The sequence below is a fragment of the Oryza sativa genome, chromosome 3 (assembly GCF_034140825.1).
Source record: "Oryza sativa Japonica Group chromosome 3, ASM3414082v1".
NCBI classification, from domain to species: Eukaryota; Viridiplantae; Streptophyta; class Magnoliopsida; order Poales; family Poaceae; genus Oryza; species Oryza sativa.
The window spans coordinates 13349269-13369717 of record NC_089037.1 but is presented as its reverse complement, the minus strand read 5'-3'; the positions used below and the strand labels follow the sequence as shown (position 1 = coordinate 13369717).

The 20449-nt window shown below is 40.5% G+C and overlaps 1 protein-coding gene across 3 annotated transcripts; it reads right to left on the bottom strand.

Moving 5' to 3' along the window:
• Positions 1–4143: 4143 nt before the first annotated feature.
• On the bottom strand, positions 4144–20302 carry LOC4332858 (protein ABERRANT POLLEN TRANSMISSION 1). 3 transcript variants are annotated; one of them, XR_003241389.2, is made up of 22 exons: positions 19779–20302; positions 19472–19583; positions 19061–19357; positions 18486–18748; positions 17262–17472; positions 16519–16689; positions 16361–16438; positions 15589–15834; positions 13241–15346; positions 11205–12987; positions 10893–10996; positions 10001–10357; positions 9781–9899; positions 8673–8934; positions 8216–8440; positions 7895–8034; positions 6950–7022; positions 6577–6674; positions 6091–6462; positions 5759–5926; positions 5209–5593; positions 4144–4669 (listed from the first exon to the last, which is right to left on the bottom strand). XR_003241389.2 is itself a non-coding variant. In XM_015777275.3 (22 exons), the coding sequence occupies exons 1-22, from the start codon at positions 19928–19930 to the stop codon at positions 4551–4553; spliced, it is 7845 nt and encodes a 2614-aa protein (XP_015632761.1). In that variant the 5' UTR covers positions 19931–20302; the 3' UTR covers positions 4144–4550. The 3 variants fall into 3 exon arrangements, 2 of the variants coding, with proteins under 2 accessions (XP_015632761.1, XP_015632762.1); XM_015777275.3 differs by having other exon boundaries at positions 6577–6678; XM_015777276.3 differs by lacking the exons at positions 19472–19583; positions 19779–20302 and having other exon boundaries at positions 6577–6678; positions 16519–16684; positions 19061–19234.
• Positions 20303–20449: the final 147 nt, after the last annotated feature.

The following is a 20449-nucleotide window of genomic DNA, read 5'->3' as shown; positions in this document are numbered from 1 at the left end:
GTAAATCGAATTAAACATGCACGCCGTAAGGCATTTAAAGTATTAAACGTAGACTATTTTTTTAGAGAAGGGTATTTTTTTTTGTCCGGCCTCTATATCCAACTGGATATATGCAGCCATTTTGATTTTAGGAATTTAGCATATCAAATAGGGAACTTAGCTCTCAAATAATCCAATCTGAAATAATATATCCAACCGGATATATGTAGCCATTTTGGCTTATTTTAGGAACTTAGCCTTCAAATAACCCAATCTGAAATTCGCTCATATGGAGATTTGAACTCAGGACCTTGGGATGCTACTCAGGTCATTGCAACTACTAGGCTACATGCCCTTTCGCATTAAACGTAGACTAATAATAAAACAAATTACAGATTCTGCCTGCAAATTGCGAGATGAATTTATTAAGCCTAATTAATCCGTCATTAGCAAATATTTACTGGAGCATTACATTATCAAATCATGGAGCAATTAGGCTTAAAATATTCGTCTCGCAATTTATTACATATAATTTAATTAGTTTTTTAATTTATATTTAATACTCTATATATGTGTCCAAATATTCGATGTGATATGCTAAAAAAATTTGCTAGAGGATCTAAATATATGCTCTGAAATGGGAGTAGTGTAGTAGTACAGGGCGAACAAAGAAGACTGCGAGTGCATAAGCATGTCTGGGCAGATCACACGATCGAATGACAAGAAGTCTGGGCATTAGATCCACGTAGGTAGTACTCCTGCACCATGTAGAGGGTCCGCTTGGCTATCTCCTCTGCACGGCACGCACTGTCTGTACAGCTAGCCTACGCCGCGGCAGCTTCCGGATCAGCTGGTCGATCGATCCTGCCTACTCTTATCTTGCATCTGCAGAAAAAATCAAGATGGGTTCTACTTTGGCTTGTACATGTCTTGCAGAGAACAGCTGGGGATTCATCGACCAGCACAATTATTACTCCAGCTGATTAGATTTCCATTTATTAGAAAAAGGAATTAGCTGATTAGATCAAAACCACCTTTAATTTCTTCTGTAGTGCTGTTTTGGTCAATCGTTTTAGGGTTCTTTTTCTTTTTCAAGCCAACTGAAGCATTGAGGGCTCGTTTAGATCAAAAAATTTTAGCTAAAAACATCACATTAAAAGTTTGGACACATACATAAGGCATTAAATATAAAAAAAATCAATTATACAATTTGCATGTAAATTGCGAGACGAATCTTTTGAGCCTAATTACGCTATAATTTGACAATGTGTTGCTACAATAAATATTTACTATTGACAGATTAATTAGGCTTAATAAATTCGTCTCACAGCAGGGTGGAATCTGTAATTTATTTTGTTATTAGTCTACATTTAATACTTCAAATGTACGTCCGTATATTTTGAAAACTTTACACCCAAAGAAATAAACGCACCCTGAGCTCAATGAAATTTCAAATCGGTACCTGAATTCTTCAAGTTTTACATTTTAGGTAATTCATTTTTTCCCCGGTAGGGAGCATATGACCAAGCCTTAGAGTTTTTAATAGCCGCAAACAGCATCAAACCAAGCCATTGGAATTTCCTCGGCATTTCGGCAGAGGCAGCTATGGCAATTCCTTTGTTTTTTTTTTTTTGACAATTTTCACATACTCCCTCCAGTGAAATATATTCGATGCAAAGTCAAATATATTTGACTAGAGCGAGAGTTTAATCGTAAAAATCCACTGATATTTTCTATATGTAAGGCTTCTATAAAATTTTTAAAGACTTCCATATACATGATGATTAGATGATATCCATAGTGTTCGCCAAATTTACAATGGATTACGACCATTACAGGTACTATACCTGGATGTTCTACACTTTAAAGCCCGGTTTATGTTTGCTCTTAGTTGTCTGTTTGAGAAACACCAAAACTAAGGTTGAATAGTACACGGTTATGTCTTATATCTCTTACAAAGTCAGGATCACTTCACATCTTCTTGGTAGAAAAGAAATATATTTTCAATGAAAACTGTAGTGCTTAGAAAAAACAAACAAATTTGTTTAATCTCAGACTGCTGATCAAGGCCAATTGATAAGCATCATCAGGATGGTCGAAATGTAACCATTTTAAATTTTTAATCCACTACTAGATGAAAATTACACACATATCTGGCAAGCACACATGCCACTATACGGAGGACCATGAACAACCATTACCATATTTTAAAGAAAGTAAAGAAAAGATTAGAACTCCATAAAATCCTGGAGAATTTCTGATCAAGCTCGAAGAGGACGCCTCGCCGGCGCCGGCGGCCAGTTCTCCTCGCGGCGACGGAGCGCCGTCGCCGACGCCTCTCCGGGCCACTGGAGAAGCGAAGCTCTCCTGGTAAACATACTGCGTCGCGAGGATGACGTCGTCGCCGCCGCCGAGCTCCCTGCCGGCGGCCACCACCTCGCCCCTCCTGAGGTTGTAAACTCCGTACCGATGCCCCTGAGATGAGAGGAGCAGCGAGCGCGTCCCCGCCGCCGCCGTCGTCGCTCACGTGGGCGACGAAGAACCCCATCGTCCCTGCCACGTCGCCGATCGAGGAACCCGGCGGCGACTCGGGTACACACGCATTCCCATGCCTCCTCGTCGTAGTACCAGAGCAGCCACAGCGCCACCACCCCGTCGTACGACGAGGCGGCCATGGTGCCCTATACTCCGATGAGCTGCCCGGTCCAGTCCGCGTCTTGGGTTGGGAGTACCGGAGTAGTCGCACGGCCCGCGCATCGTGTGGAACTCCTCCGCCGCCGTGTCGAACACCCACCACGGTGCGGAACTCCTCCGCCCGGACGTTCCAGACTCCCAGTGGAGGCAGAGCCGCGCAGGGTCATCGGCGGGTGATCATGTCACGACGAGTCCGAGGTGAGGTACACGTCGCCGTTTGGCCGCGTGCCGCCAGCAGCCTCGCCGCCGCCACGGCGTACGTGCGGTCTACTACACGCACGGTACTCGGCCATTGGGGGCGAGCGCTTCACCACCGTCCTCCGCGTCCTGCAGAAGAGAGGACGCGGTACTCGGGCGTGGACGCGTGGAGGTAGAAGGCCCATGACGTCGAAGCCGTCGACCCTGGGGGGGGGGGGGGGGAGCGCGCGGCGACCTCCCGCGTCGCGGGGTTGCACACGAAGAGGAACGACGACTTGGTGGTGGTGGTGGTATCGCGCGGGCGCTGCTGCCCGGGCGGTCGCGAGAGGAGGCGGCGCCACGACGGCCGGAAGGCGGTGGAAGATCTCCTCGAGGACGTCGTCGGGAAGCGGCGCCGCCGATTCGGATCCATGGTTTCCTCTATCCCTTCTATTTTCCCTTTTCTCTCTCTCTCTTTTTTTTTTCGCGCGCGCGCGTGTCAGAGATGCGTGGCCTTTATACAGGATGCAAGTTGGTAGTCCCACTGCCCGCATAAAAACCCGCTTACTAGTTTATTTCTTAGTATAAAATTTAGAAGAAAAAATAAACTAGAAGTGAGATAAGCGGGCTAAAAAACCCGCTTGCTCGCTCCACTTGCATCCATATAAGTCCATTTTACTTTGTTAATGACTGAATCTGAGTATCCTTCAACTGAATATCTCGACCTCCAATTATTAAAACCAGTGCAATTTGAAGAATGGTTTTGCTGCCGTCACGTTTACGTGATAGTTTTGACCTGATATGTGGCACTGTTTTAATAGTTAAGGATATGAATCAGATTGGCTCATTAGTTAAGGGAGTCATAGTGAACTATCCCTTTATATACCTACCTGGTTGTTGCCAGCTCGTGGGCCGGTCCAGGAGAGGCCCATTACATTAGTCCATCAGGCCCAACCCGGGCTACTCTTAGGCTGCACCCTCCTTGCAGTTAAGGGAAGCTTCTAATTTTTTTTTTGTTTTTCTTTCAGTTTCAGATATCATACACGAAGTTGAGTTTAATCTCAAAGTTTCATACAGTTGTCTCCAACATAATATTTTATAGACATTTCTGAAACTCTTTTGAGAAGTTTTAACTGGAATAGTGGTTCAGAAGTCAGAACCCAGTTTATGCTTGCTCAGTTGCTCTCAGTAGTTGAGAGCTGTGAGCCTGTGACAAACTGGGAATTGATGCAACATATATAATCATGCGGGTAGTTTGTTTTAGAAGGCAAACTAAGGTAAACAATGGCTATATCTGGCACAAAGTCAGGATTACTTCATCTTCTTGGAACAGAAGAAATTAATAACATTCTTCGATTAAAAGTGTAGTAAGAGAAAATAAAAAATATATCTAGAGTAAAATACACTATATAGGTCTCTAAACTTCACAAATTAGTTTGCTTAGGCCCATAAACTCTCGATCTACACATTTGAGATCCGTAAGCTTGTCTACCAGTCGCCTACATGACAGATAACTTGCTAGTACCACTTATTTCAAATCTCCATCCATGAGGGGTAAAAAGAATTGCTGAAAAACACCTACTACAAAATCTTCTCAAAATTCAAATGCCTCGTAGCTCTCGACCCATCGCCAAGATGTGCTGACCCGAAGCTGGAATGGACACCAGGCTCAGAGCCAATTGTTCTGAGCCGGTGCTGGCTTAATCTTTTGGGTTCGTTTCCGTTGGCGATGAATCGTTATCATCGGAAGAGGAGGAGTCCGTCTGGTTCCCAGAAGGGCCACGAGGTGGCAGCTCTGACCCGAGTTCTTGCGAAGTAGCTGAACAAGAGGACGAACGTATGTTAGAACTCAGAAGTAGTACTGAATAACTGAAATGCTCCAAGAAGGGCAGATACGTCCCAGCGGCTTAATGAATTTTCGCTACATTGCACCAGAGGTATTTCCTTGTTCAAGGATATATATATAATCTAAAATATTTTCAAGGGACATTGGATCTTGGATCTTGGGACCTTAAGTAAATTTTCCAGGAGTCCGCTTGTAGAAAGACTAAAAGGTAAATTTGCAATTCTCTCTGCGTGTGCGTGGGTGAATGTCGATGCAATTTTCCCAACTTCATAGTTCATACACAAACAAATGCATGATATATGTTCTTATTAAGCAATTTTTTTTAAAAAAAAAACGGCTCTTCTCTTTCAAGTTCCAAGAAAGGGTAAGAACAAGGAATGCAATTAAGTGACAGTGACAACCAGTCCTTTTTCTTTGCCTATCTTTATCTCCATCTATTTAAGGGTGTCAGGTAGAATCAGCTTATCAACAATTTAGTATCACTTCCTTGAAACAAATAAAAGGTATCTCACCTGCACCTTTAGGAACTTTGGATTTAATCTTCTTTGTGTGCCGTCGTATAAGCTTCTTTGTTTTTGTTATAGTCAATTGTCGAGCAAATGGAGAGAACTCAATTTCATTCTCACTCCTTTCACCCTGGAAATCATGATCAGCGTCACCTTTCATAGTCTTCAGGACAAATGCCTTTGCTTTCTTTCGTTGTGAACTGAATAATCCCTTAACAGAAGTGGCAAATCCATCACCAGCTCCATCATTAGGTTTTTTAAGGAATGCTGGCAGTTGATCAGAACCACCAGCTTCATCGCCATCACTGTCACTTAGATTAAAATCACTGGCAGCGATTAAACTTGCAGTTGGCTCTTTTTGGCTAGTGGATTTAGCTTTAAATTTTTTACCCTGTAAAAGAGACAAGTTATGTCTAGTCAAAGGGTTAACTCCACACACTTAGAGCTCTCAATTTATACAAGATTTGCATGGTATGCTGTTTTAATTCCTTAGAATTTGAAAAGTAAAATGCCGTTTTAGCTTCACAAGTTATAAAGAAAAATGAAAACAACTTGCCTGCATGCCAGTTACTGACTTCAATACTCCCCATATAATGTGTTTCTTTACTCGTGAAAACAGTCTCGCCCATGTTCCAGTAAAATCTTCACGATGAAAGGTATCCATTAGTAGTCTTACATCACTAACAGCAAATGGCAATCCCTCGTACGTGAGCTGCAATTCAACCTAGAACATCATCGAGAACCAAATTCATGTTATACAGATGAAACAGTGATATTTCATTCAGTTAGCGAAAAACAAAATGAAAATGGCTATTGTTTCAGCAGGTTGTATACAATATTTCAGCTGGTTGTATAAACAGAAAAACATTCAGCAAAGTATATGCTGACCTGACTTATGTTTATGTTGCGGAAGTCCATCATTTTCTGAGGTCTAGTTTGTTTCACCTCATTAGGGTCCATATTTTTTTTCTCTTCACGAGTAGAGCGAGCAGATCGTACTAATTTGGCTTCCTTAGGAGCATCTTGAGATTCAGGCGGCGCATTTGACTGACTCTGAAATTGTGTAACGAGTTCATTAGCTACAGATTCAGCAACAGTTTCCTCCCACGTCCTGTCAAACGAAGATGTGCGTCGAAGTTCAGGCTTTTGTAAAAGCATGGAGTCTTTCGATGATTGTTTACTGGGACTGTTCGTTTCAGCAATAGATGTGCTTTTCTTTACTCGCCGTGTCCCTGCTGTTGTGGAGACTTTGAAAAGTTCCTATTGATGAAAAAGGAATGGCACAAATATACTAGATAAGTAACAGTGGAGGAAGCATTAGTGCATAACTAGAACTGGAAAAATCATAGCACAAAGAACATGAAATGATTTAACCTGCCGCTTTTGTGGGTGCTGTTCATCACCAGGGAAGAAATATCCCCACATCATTCTGTACATTGCTTCAGTCAAATAAATTTTCAGTGGATAGATGTCTACCTACAGTAATGGGGGTAAAAGGAAGCCGCAGTCATTCACCATGCAGGTAAGCATAAAGCCAAAAGTGACCATTAAGTGTACTGTTACACCGGACTAATGCTTATTCATAATATTAATCTGATACAAAAATTATAGAAGCAAATAAAACTTAAAATCATAGCCTCAGCCCTAAGAAGAAAAAATCCTACAAAAATTACATGCATTAGGAATTAGTCATAAGAGAGAGAGAGAGAGAGAGAGAGAGAGAGAGAGAGAGAGAGAGAGAACTTACGAGGAGACTCTCTATTACTGAGTTACCACCAGTTGGAGCTCCTTGCCTAGCATTAACACGCAGCATTGCATTTCTGAGTTCAAAATTAGTTAAGCAGCAGTTTGGTCAGTGCTAGAATATATGTGTTAAATGAATATATGAAGGAGAAAATATGAAATGATGTAAACTGTAAAACAAAGATCAGACCCTAGTCATGCTATTTACCACCATCCTTGTATTGTAAGTATGCCCTATCAAGCTGGGCTACAGAATTAGCGTGCACTTTCCTTTTCATGAAGCAGAAGTTTCTTATTGGATTGTACTTCTAGCCAGCTTAATTAAAGAGAAGGTAGAGTTGGCAAATATTGCCCATGAACTGTCACAGATTGGTAACTGAGTCTTATATATTTTTTACAGTATCTTAAGATAGCTCTGTGAAATGGCATCTATTTCGTATTATTGTTAAAAATGCAAACCCTGAATACCACTTGAAGAGAAAATGTAATACTAGCATCTTAATAATGTTTGCTATAGTATGAAAGAAGCATCTAATGTACAGAAACTAAAAAAATTAGGTTGCCAAAATTAGATACTGTCTGGTGTCTGCTCCCTCCTTTCCATATTATAAGTCACTTTGGTGTCGTAAGTCAAAATTCTTCAAGTTTAACCAAGTTTATGGAAAAACATATTAACATCTACAACACCAAATTAGTTTCATTAAATCCACCACCGAATATATTTTTATAGTATATTTGTTTTGTGTTGGAACTGTTGCTACATTTCCCTATATACTTGGTCAAACTTAAAGACGTTTGGCTTAGGACAAACCCAAAATGACTTGTTATATGGAACAGAGAGAGTACTTATTGCAGCATTTCAATTTTGTAAAAACAAAGTTGTGATCACAAGTATCATATGTTGAACATCCAAATACACCATGTAACGGAAAAATATTAGTGTCCTTACTTGCCCCATTCGGAAGGTGGATTCCATGGTGCCAGAACAGTATCTGATTTTGCATTAGCAAGTCCATTTTTGAGAACAAACAACTTGGTTGTCAAATGAGCAATGCCAATGTCTTTATAGTCCCGGTCGAAATCATAAATCTGCAGATTTAGGGATAAAAAAAGAGGGAAGTTAGTGCAAGAGCAGGACGGCATGTACATTTGTCTACTTGATGAAGAAAATAACGATAATTATTCTCCATATTAAATTAAACTAAATACTCCAATGTATCATCAGAAGATAAAATCAAGATTATGCTTCACTGGAGATGAATTAAATTACCATATCATTTATCTCAGCTTCAGCAAATGATTTTCCATCGGCTAACATGCTCCAGACAACCTTGTTTATCTTCAGTGAAACTCGCATAGCAAATGAAGGGCTTTTGTTCTTTTCCTTTTCCATTAACCTTGCTTGTGCAGCTTTGTGCATAGCAACTCTCAGCATAGAAGATACCTCTTTCCTACCATTGCGAACATTAACAAGTTCCTTCTTCAGACATTTTACCTGGCAGATGTTATGTAAGACATCACAATAGATTCAGCGACATAAAAGGAAATTATTTTATTTATATTATGATAATGGGATCCTAAATTCTGTTTCATGACTAAAGCAAATATGAACTAAGACATTAACTATCCATTACAGTTTACAGGAGAATAAAATTCATTGCAACAAAAAGTAACTTTATGCAAATTAGGATTTAAACATAAGTAACTAAGGTTGCTCTGCAGCGTACCAGACTTGCTCTTGATCCAGTAACAATCCATGTAGCATCATCAGACTTTGGGGTTTGGGTCTCATCAGCAGATATTTCACTACCAACAGACAAAGTTCTGATATCATCGAGCAGTATCTTCCATTCTCTTTCTTTTATTTCAACATCAATCTTTGCTAATTCTACCTCTTCCACTCCATCTGGTACAACTGCATCAGACTCTTCACCAGTGTCATCATCATCGTCATTATCCAGGGGATAGGATAGGTTGCTCTTCTTAGTTCTGAAAAATAGACTATAGTTAGTACCTAACATATCAATTATCCAATGAAGTCTACAGTTGAATCCAATTTACAGAAACTAAAATACGAAAAAAAAATCCAAGAAATGCTATTGACAAACAGCTAAGTCCAAGAGATGCCATCAATGAGTGCGAGTTCCATAAAATGTCATTGTACAAGCGATTTTGTCCCAGAAATGCCATCGCTATTAGGGTTTCATCCATCCTGTCCCGTTAAATGCATTATTCATGTTATAGCACTTAATGGAGGGCTGCTAACGGAACTAGGGGTGGTAATGGGCCCAACATTTTAGCCTAGAAAATGTGAGGGTTGGGTCCAAAAAGGGTACGGCTGAAATTTAGTAGTTTTTTGTGCTAAAAATATTTAAGGGTTGAGATGGGTTGTGAAAGAACCCACGGGCCTTGACCCATTACCACCCCTAAACGGAACCCTAACGGCGATGGCATTTCTAGGACAAAGTCGCTTGTATGATGACATTTCATAGAATTCGCACTTGTCGATGACATTTCTTGGAATTGGGCGCTTGTCAATGACATTGATTGGATTTTCTCGAAAGGGGAACATGAAAAGTATAAATTCCCAAAGGAGCTAAGGTTTCTTCCAAGTATAACTGATATAAATGATCATATCTAATGATGCATATGTTTTGGAATATGACATGACAACATGCTAATGAAATAAACTTTAGCCATTGTAATCACCAATATAATCAATGATGCTAACTGATATGAAATCTAAATCATGAAACCGTCAATGCCAAAACTAAGCTGAATTGTCTCAATAATACTGAAATCTGTACTGGTAGCATTGCAAGGTAAATGATTTACCTGGGGGCTCTTGCAAAGAGAAGGTTAGTCAAAACATCCATCATAACCTGGAATTGCCGTGATGTCATACCAGCAGTTATATCTGGCGAGTTAAATGCCAACTCTTTCAGTGGCTTGACCTGCATTACCAGAAACATTAAATAAAAAAAGTAGCTACTTTAACTGACCTGCCAAAAGATGGTCAGTGGAAGGTGCAAACCAAAATGAAATCATTAAGAACCTTTAGTTCAGGGTTTCCTCCTTTGTGCCTTGTGTAGCGGAAGTACATTTGGCATGGCATAAATACCCTCTCAAGCAAAGCACCAGTTCGTTTAACTTCAGATGATCTACGATGGATTTTGGGTAGCCACTGAATACCAGCACCAGGATCAACGTCGGTGGGAGCGACATGAGCCTGAACGTGCTCCAACATTACAGAAACTTCATAACGTGACCAAGACATTTCAGGCCTGGTCTCTCCAATGGCTACATTGCTGGAACCAAGTGCTTTCTCAAACATTTCTTGACCAACATGTACAATTGAGTGAAATGAACGAACCAGGACCCGCCCGCTACCAGCAGCAAGTAGAAACCTACCCTGATGTTAGTGAACAGGCAATTAAGTCACTTCAGCATTCACAAGTGCTACTAAAATTTAGGTGTAAATAACAAATACTGAAAAAAAAAATCTCCCACAGGTAACACCACGATACTACTAAGGAATAACAAAAGATGAGCTTGGAAAGTTGCAATTAAATCCATTAGCTTACGAGCAGAGTCTATTGGCAATATTTTTTCTTGAAAACATATTGGATCTAGAATAATTTGAATGTGAATTTTCATTATCCAGCTGATGAAAACCACCACATAATCATTTGAAATTCAAATTTACATATGGATTTTGCTTTAGAAAGCCTGTCATTTTCTCCTATTGGTTAGTTTTGGAATCTTGTTATATGCTATAAGTTGGCAATTGCTAGAGGAATGGAGATAAAGATTAATTCATTGCATGGCAAGCTTATGACTGAAGTAATAGAAGAATATACATTGAACAAACAACCTGATATTTGTTGAACTGCTAAGTGCTGCTTGGAAATTATAATCTGAGAAACATGCTGGCAGAGTATACTCACATTTGCCTCTTCTGAATGCAGATTGAATTGAGGTTGGACAACATTAACCATGAAATGCCTTGTTCCTTCCTCTTCGGAATCACTACTATTGGAGGTCTTCATTGCTACATCACAAGTTAAGCTAATAGTCAAAGTAAGCAAACTATTAATGTTGTTACCGACATTTACAAGAGTTTAATGAGATGCTGGAAAATTTAACAGTGTGACAATAATATGCTGTTTGATAAGCAATTACCATCTTAATCCTGGATAAGTAAAAAATATAGAAAAATAATTAGTGAGGAAAAAAGGATTTCATGTACAAAAGAATACCTGTATCACTAGTTGATGTTGACTCTAGCTTGCTTGGTCCGCTGGAAGGTGGTTCTGAACTCTTGGTTTGTTTTGGAGGATCTGATGACTGTGATGCCAAGGGTGAAGAGCTAAGAGTGCCATCGTTGGACATCTCAGCTTCTTTAGTTGACTGTTTTTTCTCAAGAATCTTTCTTTGGGTATATTGGCGAGAAGGAGATGGTTTTGGAGGTTGAAATGCTTGGGTTAAATCACCAACCCAAGAGACGATAGCCGCTCTGTTTTCCAGATTCCATAGAATTTTTAATCCATACACAAATACTCGCTGACAACTGTCAGCAACTACAACATTGAATCCCTCCTCATCACTACCTGATTGTGCATGATCACTTTCCTCTCCCCCATCAAACTCAGACTTGGCCAATGGCATTTCTGATTTTTTCCTACCATCCTCCTGCCATGCAGATAATCTAGCAGCATCGGCTTTGGGAGTTTGTTTTCGTATTGTGAAATAATCAGAATACAGAAAAAATCCATCATCTCGGCTTTTCTCAGTTGAACTAGTTTTGTTTTTGCCAGGACTATCTGTAGCTTTCATATGCAGGCTCTTATTTTCTACCTGAGCATCCTTAGAAATTGATGGTTCAGGAGTTTTCTTGATAGATACCTTCAGCAAGTGCAGGTCTATGCCTTGGTAGACAAGATCAAGAGGTTCACGCTTGCAGTCAAAAGTAAATATCTGCTTCCCACGACTGAAAGCAATTTCAAGCCTAAATTTTGTAAAGTGCAGTGTCAATCCATTAGCGGGATCATCAACCTGTAGCGGCATATTGTTGATCTGCAATAGTGAAGCATCAAAACGAATAAACTGTTCGGTCATAACTCTATCAAGTGGCAGGTTTCCAGACCGTATAAATCTAGGAACCCCAAAGCGTGGAAACCTGGAAAACAGTCTAAGTTTATGGGGAGGAAGAAAAAATATGTTAACCCACTTCATTAGCCAGACAAAATCATGAGCTCCAACATTCACAGTCGGTGAATTATTCGAAACTGCCTGAATATTCTGCTGATGCTTCACAGGTTCAGTTGTAGAAGGTTTAAGTGAAAAGCTCCACTTCAGTGAAAGAGAAGTTGAGCGAAATGGATCAAGAACTTTGTCCCGTGGTTTGCCCTCCGCAGGAAGAGCAAATATATAATGATCCATTGGGTTACCTGAATCACATCCCCACTGAATCGCAATGTCCATGAAAAAGGAGGGGGTTTCAAGGAAAGGTATTACTTCATGATGTGGAGTTTCCAGACTACATTTCTTCGCAAGGCTCTCTAGGCTTGTTAGGTACACCTTTAGATACTTTGAATACAGACTGACATAACCATCCACATAACATATTTCCAAATAGTCAGATGTGATTAACATTTGATCTAGCTTCTCATAAGGGCTTGTTTTAGCAGGGAGATGCCACGTTGTTTTGGTAAAATCCAATCTAAATTTCCCATGAATATAGTTCCGCATATCATCCCACCATGGTAAGCTGCGTTCTCTTCTAGGGGGTTCAGGTCGCTCAAAAAACCATCTTTTAGCTAGATTGGCCCTACGTAGAGCACATGTAAAAGCATAGCTCACATCAGCAAAAACTGGCTCGTACCCAACTCCAAAGGATACTTCCCCTTTCTGAAAATGCAATGGTAGGTCAACATATGATTTCATCGGCGGCGTATAACCAGTTGCAGAGCGTAACAGATTTACTCTCCACCACTTCCCAACATAAACATCTTGTCGAACCTGGGGTTGAAAACAGGTTGCCTGCCACCAGAAAAAGAAACAACTATAATTGGAGTATAGAAGTTGTGTAGGAAGTATCATTAATCCGCTAGTGCAGGCACCATGGTGGAGTACTTAACATATAAGGGGAGCAAATGCAACTATACATAATTTGGTCAAGTTATTATTTTTTGTACCGTCAATGGGTGAGTTAACTGTGCTAACAGTACCCCTAATAAAACTGTGCTAACAGTATCTGTAAGTGAAAAAAAAAAGCGTGGTACCAAATGCTAACCTGCTGAGCCAGCACAAGCCGTCCATTACATTTAGCAGAGGTTCCAGAAAAGAGTGGAAATGTGTAGTCTCTTAAGTACGCTGATAAGGATTTAGCTTTCAAAGTAAAATTGCTACCATACAACCGGGAAAACGGAATATCATTTTTTGCACAAACAGGATCCATAGTTTTAATAAAACCAATCATTCCCTCATCTCCACCATCAATCTTTGATAGGCTCACATCAACATCTTTTGCACAGACTGACATAACTGATGATCTGCGAGTACTCATCTTAAAACCAGACTGGAAGCCACTAGAACATGCACCTGACCCTTCTGATACTTTCAATGCCTGGCATGCCAAGTAATATGATTGAAATGCCTGCTTATATATATCCTCTCTGAGTTTTTCAAATGAACACACACCAGGAGCATCACCATCCACTTCAGGGCATCCATTGTTCTTTTCAGAAGAAGATCCATCCAATTTTGCCTTGGGAGAGTCTTTATGTTTGACTGAAGCAAGCTCATCAAGCAGATCCAACCTTACTGTCGACTCATTAAATACACTCTTCATTAAATCGATATGCTCATCAAGCCAGCCTTGGATAGGCTCTTCTTCAATTTCTGCTACGAGGTCACGTACAATGACCCTCACATACCGAAATTCTGTTGATTTTGATTTGCTCTTTTTGCTGCTGCTACTGCTACCGCTAGATTTCTTCTCAGGAAATAATACAGACATTTTTGCTGCAGAAATAAGTTTAATGGCCCGCAATGTGTCTTCAACTGCATCATCTATAGCTCGTAGTTGCAACCTAAAAGGCAGGCAGACATAAGCATTTCGGCATTGAATAACCCAATCACATGTAGCTGCAGACTGCAACTTCTTATCGGGAAGGCTGTCTGAAATGGAAACTGGGATGCGTGATAGCTGCGTGCGACTGCATTTGAAAATCCGTGCACCGCAAAAACTAACTACTAGTCCTTCAATTAAAACACCGATCTTTGCATTCTCAGAAAAAATGGATCCAACATGAATCATTGCTTCAACTCCATCAGCAAGTTCACCTGAAATTTTCAAAGATTCCACATCAACGGCAATAACCAATTCTTGTTTCTTCTGTGGTTTTTCTTGTTGGCCATGTTCTGTGAGTGAATCCTTTTTTGCCAAAGTATCCGTGTACACTGTATCATCTTTTATCTCATTAGCAGAATTCTGGTGCTTGATCCTGTGCATAATGGATTTAAGTCGAGTGGCTACTTCAAGTAACTCCAGATAGGGATCAGGTTCCCACCAAACTGCTACTTCTGTTACATTTATGAGGGCGCAGACTGCACTGTCATTTGACCCACCAGAGCGCCGGACAAACTTCACCTTTTGCACATCAAAAAGCGTAACCTCCTCTACAGGCTTATCATCAAGCAGATCTTCTTTATGTGTTAATCTGGATCTTCCAAGTTCAACCTGCACGGATTGCTTTTCCTTGTTCAGACATAGACCAATTTGATTAATCTCAATAGAAGTGAAGAAATTAACATGCTTATGATCTGGAAGGCTGGTTGAGTTGACATAGGCCATCCTTGGGGAACCATCAGCATCATTGATTATGACAACATGACCACCCTGTGAACCAAAATTTACACGCTTTGGATCTTGTATACTCATATCTTCAAGTATCATGTCACCAACATACAAAACAGCACACTGTTCAACACTAATCTTGACTATCTGTGCTCCTTTAGCGTTCTTGGTAGTTTTCTGACTAGTCCCCTGTGCAGGTCGCTTCTTAGGAGGGCGAATGCTTTTCAAAAATACCTTATAAGACATTGCAGTGGTACAAAGTAACTCGAGATAGTAAAAACAGACGTTCATTCTGACTCCAGATATATTGAGAGAAAGAGAAGATTTTGGATTGTCTATGCAATTATCTTTGTCTGGGACCTTTTGCTCCAGATCAATAGTAGAGCGGCTAATCTGCAATAAAGTGCCTGAGATACGGTCTTTTATTGACTGTTGAGGTTTTCCGGCAACAATCAATTTTAACTCACCCAGCACTGCGTGCAGTTCAGTTCCTTGGTTTACTGTCTTACTTGCAGCGAAATGAGTAGACAGCAAGCAACACTGCATTATCCAGAACATATAGGATGATGTTAGCAGTCAAATAAAGAACGGCTACGTATCAATTTGGTATGGTTCATTAGTTGGGACAGGAATAATAGAATACAGCACCAGTGAAATTTATAATTGAGTGAATTCATGTAAGCTATAACCTCTGCAGTAATTTAATGCAACTGAAAGGCTCAATTCAAGGATAAAGAATACAATGATCAATGGTAGAACAGAGTACACGATAAGGAACTTACATGGTACAGTGGTATGTCATCAAGACTGTAGAGCACAATAGTCAGCTCCGGTGCTGAGAGTGTAAATACCAAATCCAATGCTAACTTTTCTTTAGGTGTCTTTTCTTGTGTTGAACTTTCACGAGGAACAGTGGGCTTCTTTTGTGCCGAGTTTAATGGAATCAGTGGCTTAATTCTGCTTATAATGATATTACATTGGCTGCCACTAATTTTGATACCTGCTTCAGCTCGAATTGGTGAAGTTGACTGAAAGAAGACAAAGCATCAGCAGATATTACCAGATAAAGAAAATGTATGCCAAATAACCAGAGGTGCAAAACATATTTCACTATGACAAAGACGCCAACAGTATGAGTTTAATCAACTTCCTAACAAACTTAATTATTGGGACTTCCCTCTTTTTATGCACTCAGAGCGGGAGCATGAATATGCATGGATGCAATAAATGTGAGGCTAATATATCAAGACTATCATGTACCTTAATTAAATATAGAACTATCTGATAGCAATACCTCAAACAGAAATTTAAAAAGGTTCTGTTGAGCATTGAGCATTGAGCATTTCACGGTTGATGTAACTTCTGTGCAAATTGAAACCAATCAAGTTATTAAAAAAGCATGTGTTGCACCAAAATTCTTATCTTTTTGTTAAGGAGGTCTCCGAAAAATGTAGCAAGTACAACTAAGATTGAATTGAGACCCTACAGGAATTTCTTGAGAAAAATATTGGGTCAACAATAGTATACATTTACATGATAGGACATCAGACTAACCTGAATGGGAATGTTAGCTGAGACAACAGTTGCAACTTTCACAACCTCTAATACAGACGTAGCACCATCCATTAGAAGCTGGAAAAGCAAACAACCACAGTGTGATTTAAATCTAAATTGAAGAACTTATATAACCGAATGAAAACATTGAAGCATACATGAATATCAGACACATCAGTTTCCAGCTGAAGGTGTGTTGCCTCCCCAAAGTCACTGTGTGGTTGTGACTTCACAAATCTCACGGAGATGCCACCAATTTCATTGTTGATCAAGAGGCCATGGTCCTTTGGCAAAAACTTCAGATCTAGCTTGGACATATTGAAGCTAACCTTCCAAACAACAACTACATTTTAGTGAATGGTAATCCAACAGGGAACTTATATTAAAATAAAAGATTAAGCCTTAAGGAACGATTTCTAATGGCAAAACAAAATACTAAAGAAGATTCTGAAGTCCCATCAACACGAAATATTTGAGTGTACCATGGAGTACAATTGCTACGATGGTATTGTCTGGGTTACATCTTAATTCTTATATGGTATCAAGTATCAATACCAAAATGTTTGCATTTGAAAATTGTTAGTGTGAGTATTTACAGACTAGGCAATGCCAGTTTGCTTATCCAAAGGAGGAGGTTATATTTTCATTGATAAAGTTTTGCTCCAAGTGAAGAACACAGTAAATAATCTGAAAGATAAAGAAATAGTACATGGTTAAGATATCACTCAGGGTTGTATCTACACAAAGTGAACACTAGCATTATGTTAACATCCATTTGTTGACCATGTTAACAAAGTGGCAAGAACAGAAAGAACATAATAGAGAATTATGTACGGAGAGTGGAAATAGCATAACAAAAAGAATAATGAAAACCTGTGGTGCTACAGGAAATTAATACAACCTTTTCAGGAAGCAAATCAATCTTCTTATTAAATGATGAAAGTTTGCTCCCTTCAGATTTAGTATCTGACTTAACATCTGCAGCAGGTTCATCCGTCTTCTCAGCAACTGTGGGAGCAGAAAGCTTCTTCTTGGTGAATAGTTTTTCTTCCAAGTTCACAACGATTGGGCCAATTACCAAATCCAAATTCTTGACTCCAACTCCTTTACCCCTAAAGGGATTATCAATAATGATAAGAATTGGAGAGACTCAAATGAATGTCATGTATTGAGGCCCAATGGACTAATATAGGGTAGCTGCTGATATATATGTAAGTGCAAGAGATGAGCTAAAGCAAGCAGGCAGATTGGCGGTGGTATTACAGTAGCAAACATATATTTACTCTGGTGAAATGAGAAGTTTGGGGTACTGGTGTGTTCTACACCCATCCCCATTCCATAGGATCTTCTGTGGCTGCATACATGTATATGTATATGTTCCTGTCGTATGTAATATTCTCCTTTTTTTTCAAAAGAAAAATGGCATTCTTCGAACATGTGCAGATGTGGGTCAATTGATTTCATGAGGTCATGTAAACTACTTTTGGATCACATAGTTTATTTATTTACCATCCTTTGCAATATTTGGGCACTACACTAGTACCCTTAAAATAATACTTCAATTTTTACTCTTTCGAAGCAAACTAGCAAGGAAAAAGGGCAATTACAGTTTACTTGATTGAATCAGTTCAACTGGGTTTTCTGGAAAAGAATGGCTAAGGTAAGCTTGAGATAGGCACAGAAAAATCTTTGTATAGATATAAATCTGATGGAATATGGTGTAGCCTTGTGGTATTAATCATCCTGATTTTTAGTAAACACTAGGTGACTAAAAATGCACATACCCTTTCAAGCTTACCTCTAAGTTCCGAACAACAGGTATGAGTGGAAAGTGGAATATCAAAGGCACGGCTAAGTGTTATTCATAAGGCGAAAACATCATTGCAATGACTATCAAGCTTAAGTTGAATCACAGGTGATGTTGCCAGTCCTATAGTTGCATCAAGCACCCATACATATGTGAAACAGCGATAATAAATCGCTTCCTCTTTTTAATCAAAGCAACCATTGCCTTCATCAGTGTTTATCTATCTAAATGAATCTCATATTTTACTCTTAAGAATTTTTTTAGTATAGATTGGTCACTGGTCAATAAAGGTTGCAAAGCTTTCTTTTAAGGGGTTACCTCTGATGAAGATCACACAAGAGTACTATATCCTCAAACAAGAAAGAGCTACAGTCAGCTGTGTCCATGGCTGAACAGTATTGTCCACTGACCCACCAATCCAATTTGCTAAATACTGATGTACTGTTGTCAATGCCATCTGGTTCTAATGCTTGCACAAATAAAGGTAAGATATGTATTTCAACATTGAGAATTGGATCCAATCCTCCAGTTTTTGATAAATCAATCTTAAGGTCCTTGATGCCGAGAGCAGCTTTTGGAGCCTACAATAAGTTATTACCAAATAGTCATCAGAATATACAAGACAAACAAACAAACACTCAACAAAATTTCAAGTCACTGTGACTCTTGTTAAACCCTCATGTCCCTAGAGAAACAGCGTGATTTGCAAACAGTAAATGAGAATATATTGGGAGAGGAACGTGAGCATAAAATTCAGCAGTAATAAATAGATTAAATAGATAATCATTTTTCAACATGAACCTATTCATACAACCAGAACATAAAAATTAGAAGACATACGGCTTGAATTCAATTAATCGACATTTATAATGTATTTGACAAGGTGGCGGTACCTTGAACCTCAGCTCCACTATAGAAAGCGACAAAAGACTGGCAATGTTTGTTATAAGCCTCCATTTCCCTTGTCCTTTCGGCTTTCCTTTTCCTTTTGCCGGTGAGGTCGAGGTTGATTTGCGAGGGGGAGGTTTCTTTTTCTTAGCAGATTTTGCAGGTTGCCTGAGCACAATGTCCAGGTCAGAGATTTGCAATTGCAGGATAGGGCCATGGTTTAGTATGGTAAATCCCAGTTGGGTGAGTGGCCTTCGCAGGCCAAGTCTAATTTCACCTACACAGATGGAGTCAACTGCACCCTGAAAAGCGAAGCACACGAGAATCAATCGCACACATCGGCATTGGCATCGGCATCGACAGCAGCATGAAGTACCAAGAATTGATTGATGAAACTAGGCAGGCAGATTAGGTACCTTTGGGGATTTTATGGTGATGTCCCTGAGATAATTGAAGCTGAAGGAGCGGCATCCGATGGAGAGCTTGGCCGTGCGCCGAAGCACCCAGGCCACAACCCTGGCAAGGAAGCTGCAATAGGATCGAAAGCATTAGATTCATTCTTAGTTATTTCTTTTTTTTTTTCAGAAAAAAAAAAGGAAATAGTACATTGATCATCCCCTCTGAAGTCTGAAGAGAGATATCAGACAGCATATATGGAATTGAGCGATGAAACTGAAACCGGAGCAGGAGGCGGGGGTTTGGTGGGGGGAGGAGGGGACGTACAGGGCGGCAACGAAGGAGGCGGCCACGGCGAGCGCGGCGGCGAGGGCGAACTTGAACAAGGAGAGGAGGAGGCCGTGGCGGAGGACCAGCTCGACGGCCTCCCAGGCGACGACGAACGCCACCAGCAGCTGGACCAGCCCGACGACCATCATCGCTGCTGCCGATGCTGCTGCTGCCCCTTCCTCCTCCTCCTCCTCCTCCTCGCTGCTGCTGCTCCTCCTTCTGCTGCCGCATTCACCCGTCGACCATCACACGGCGAGGTCTCGCGGTGGCGGTGGTGGTGGCGGAGGAGGATCCGATCGATGGGTGGATGGGGAGGAGACGACGAGGTGGGTGGAAGTGGAGGGGGGGAAGCGAGAGCGGAAGCGAAGGGATCGCACGCGGAGGAGGAGGAGGGGGAGTAAAGTAATGGTGCGGAGGAGAGGAGTGGAGAGGAGGTGGCGCGCCATTTCCGGAGGCGAGACCGCGAGAGGGGAGGGGAGGGGAGGGGGAAGGAGATGACGAACGAAGATCACGAGGGAAGGAGGGAGGGAGGAGTGGCACCACGCACGTCTGAAGCCTCCAAACATAACCGTTGCTTTTTTTTGTTTTTAGCATTTGCTATTAGATCCTTAAAAATATATAAAGTTTTTTTAGCATTTGCTTTTAGACCCTTGAAAAAATACTCCCTC